Here is a 2,042-nt window from a genome sequence, read left to right on the forward strand (position 1 = left end):
CCTGCTGAAAGCTCCCAGACAGTTGTCTTGTGAAGTAAACATCAATGAGGTCCCAAAACACAGTGCCAGTACCTTCTCCTGAAATGACATTTACTTGAGAATAATTAGGACCTCGTTACAATTGCTCTCCTGTGGGTTGTGTGATTTCATCCTGCTCTTGTCAAAGTCACTGTCTCACTAGCAGATGATGATGCAGCCCTAAGGGGGTACTTCCACCGGTGAAGGTTCTGTTTTGCTTAACACAATTAGTCTGGTAATCTGGTTTGACTACAGCATGAATAAAAGAAGCAGCTGATGGCTGGGATGGCCAGGAGCTCCTCCTGTAAGAGAAGCTTCCCCACTTAACCCACTGAAAGGCAGACTGGGAGGAGAATTGTGGTCACTGTCTATGTGGGGGAGAGCTAATTAAGTTACAGTTTCGGCACAAACCCAGGTAAAGTTAAACCGATAAGGAAAACACACCGCGTGGCAATGAGAGGAACTTTACTTATCCCTGGTGGGGCAAACCTGATTTGTGTTAAGGTGGAACATAACAATCTGGAAAGAGTCTGGGGAATCTCACAGCAATGCTTATGGAAAACAGCACCACTCTTCCTGTCCTGAGCTATTCCTGTGGGGCTCTGGAGACCTCTGCTCCTCGAGGCAGTGCCCAAGACGTCCTTCCTCATCCTCCTGCCTGCCTATGCAGGTCCTTCAAGTCCATCACATATTGCATATTAAGAAGATGAGAACGTAGCTCCTGCCAAGGGAAGGGAGCAGAGCGGGAGACCAGGCATGCCTCGGTATCCCCCAGGAGCCTCCCTGCCCTCTGTGGAAGGTACGATGGCAGTGCACTGCGCCAGCCAAATGCTGAGCTAGGAAGTCTGCAATATAAGGTGGGCAGAAAGAGCTCTTCAGTGCCCTGTGCTTCACGCCCCAGTGTCCCGTAGCCTCACCAGCTCCAGACAGTCAGAGCTCTCCTTGCCCACTGCCTCTCGATGCAAGCCACGCACGGCAGTACCCCCTGCTTGGAGCCGTGAAGGGTTCGCTGGTGCTCTGCCGCACGCAGGCTGGAGGCGAAGGGAAACGATGGTTCCTTGGTGATGGGCAGAGAGCACTGGCAAAAGGAAGCTAGAGAACAAAAGGCCCGAAACATTCTGCTGTGCTTTTTAGGCAGGACCAGTTGCTGTTCTACATCCTTCATAGGGCTTAGGAAAACCTGCTGACGTTTTCTGTTAATTGTTTATATTCTGATACAGTCCGTTACATCACCGAGCTGAAATTAAATGACCGTTTCAGGATTATGGTTTCATTATTATAACGAGTACATTCATCTCTACAACTAATCTCAGACAAATTCACTTCAGTGGAAGTTTTAATGTCACAAGTTAGGTAGCGATACACCACTGGAACGAGCTGGGTATCTTGGCACTCTGTGAACTAGTTATGTATTTTTCTCTCTCTCTTTTTTTTCCCCCCAGTTTCACCTGGCTTTGTAGCCAAGTCCACACCAGCCTGGTGACCCACTTCCGTGGTCAAATTGTTGCAGAGTTTGACAAGGAATTCCGGTACTTGTACGCAGAGTCCAAAGCAGTGACCAGCTTCTGTGTGCCAGATCCTGGAACGTGTTCCTCTTCTCAGCACGTCTCAAAAGGTGCCAACTCCCTCTTAAAACCTGTACAGGCAAATGACGCTGAAACCTTGAGCCCCTCCAGCAGCTTTTCCAATATAAGCACCAGAACCATAAAAGTGTCGCCCTTTCTGAGAAACTCCAGCTCCAACGTGCACCAGGAAAAGCAAGATTCAAGCTCTGGTTCTGGTAACAAGAAGGGGAAGGAAGTCACATCTCTGCAGCCCGCTAAGCAGCAAGGAGAACCACCAGACTCACTGAACAGTCCTCCAAGCAAATCTACCCCAGCCTTGTATCACAAACCAAATCTCATGGCAGCGAGGACAGTCTTGCAGGCAGAGCCTTCCCCTGCTCTGAGCTCCGATAAACCTGGTTACCCAGGGGACAGCGAGGCGACCAGCGGCAGCTGCTCCCCGCTGGGGCAGGAGCAGCC

General features: G+C 50.2%; 1 protein-coding gene across 1 annotated transcript in view; it reads left to right on the top strand.

Moving 5' to 3' along the window:
• FAM83C (family with sequence similarity 83, member C) overlaps nucleotides 1-2,042 on the top strand; it is a 26,850-nt gene that overhangs the window by 24,364 nt on the left and 444 nt on the right. Inside the window, exon 4 of the mRNA XM_010135146.1 lies at nucleotides 1,461-2,040. Within this exon, the coding sequence (XP_010133448.1) occupies nucleotides 1,461-2,040 (580 nt within the window). The remainder of the gene's footprint in view (nucleotides 1-1,460; nucleotides 2,041-2,042) is intronic.

Source organism: Buceros rhinoceros, unplaced genomic scaffold, assembly GCF_000710305.1.
Source record: "Buceros rhinoceros silvestris isolate BGI_N320 unplaced genomic scaffold, ASM71030v1 scaffold21054, whole genome shotgun sequence".
NCBI lineage: Eukaryota > Metazoa > Chordata > Aves > Bucerotiformes > Bucerotidae > Buceros > Buceros rhinoceros.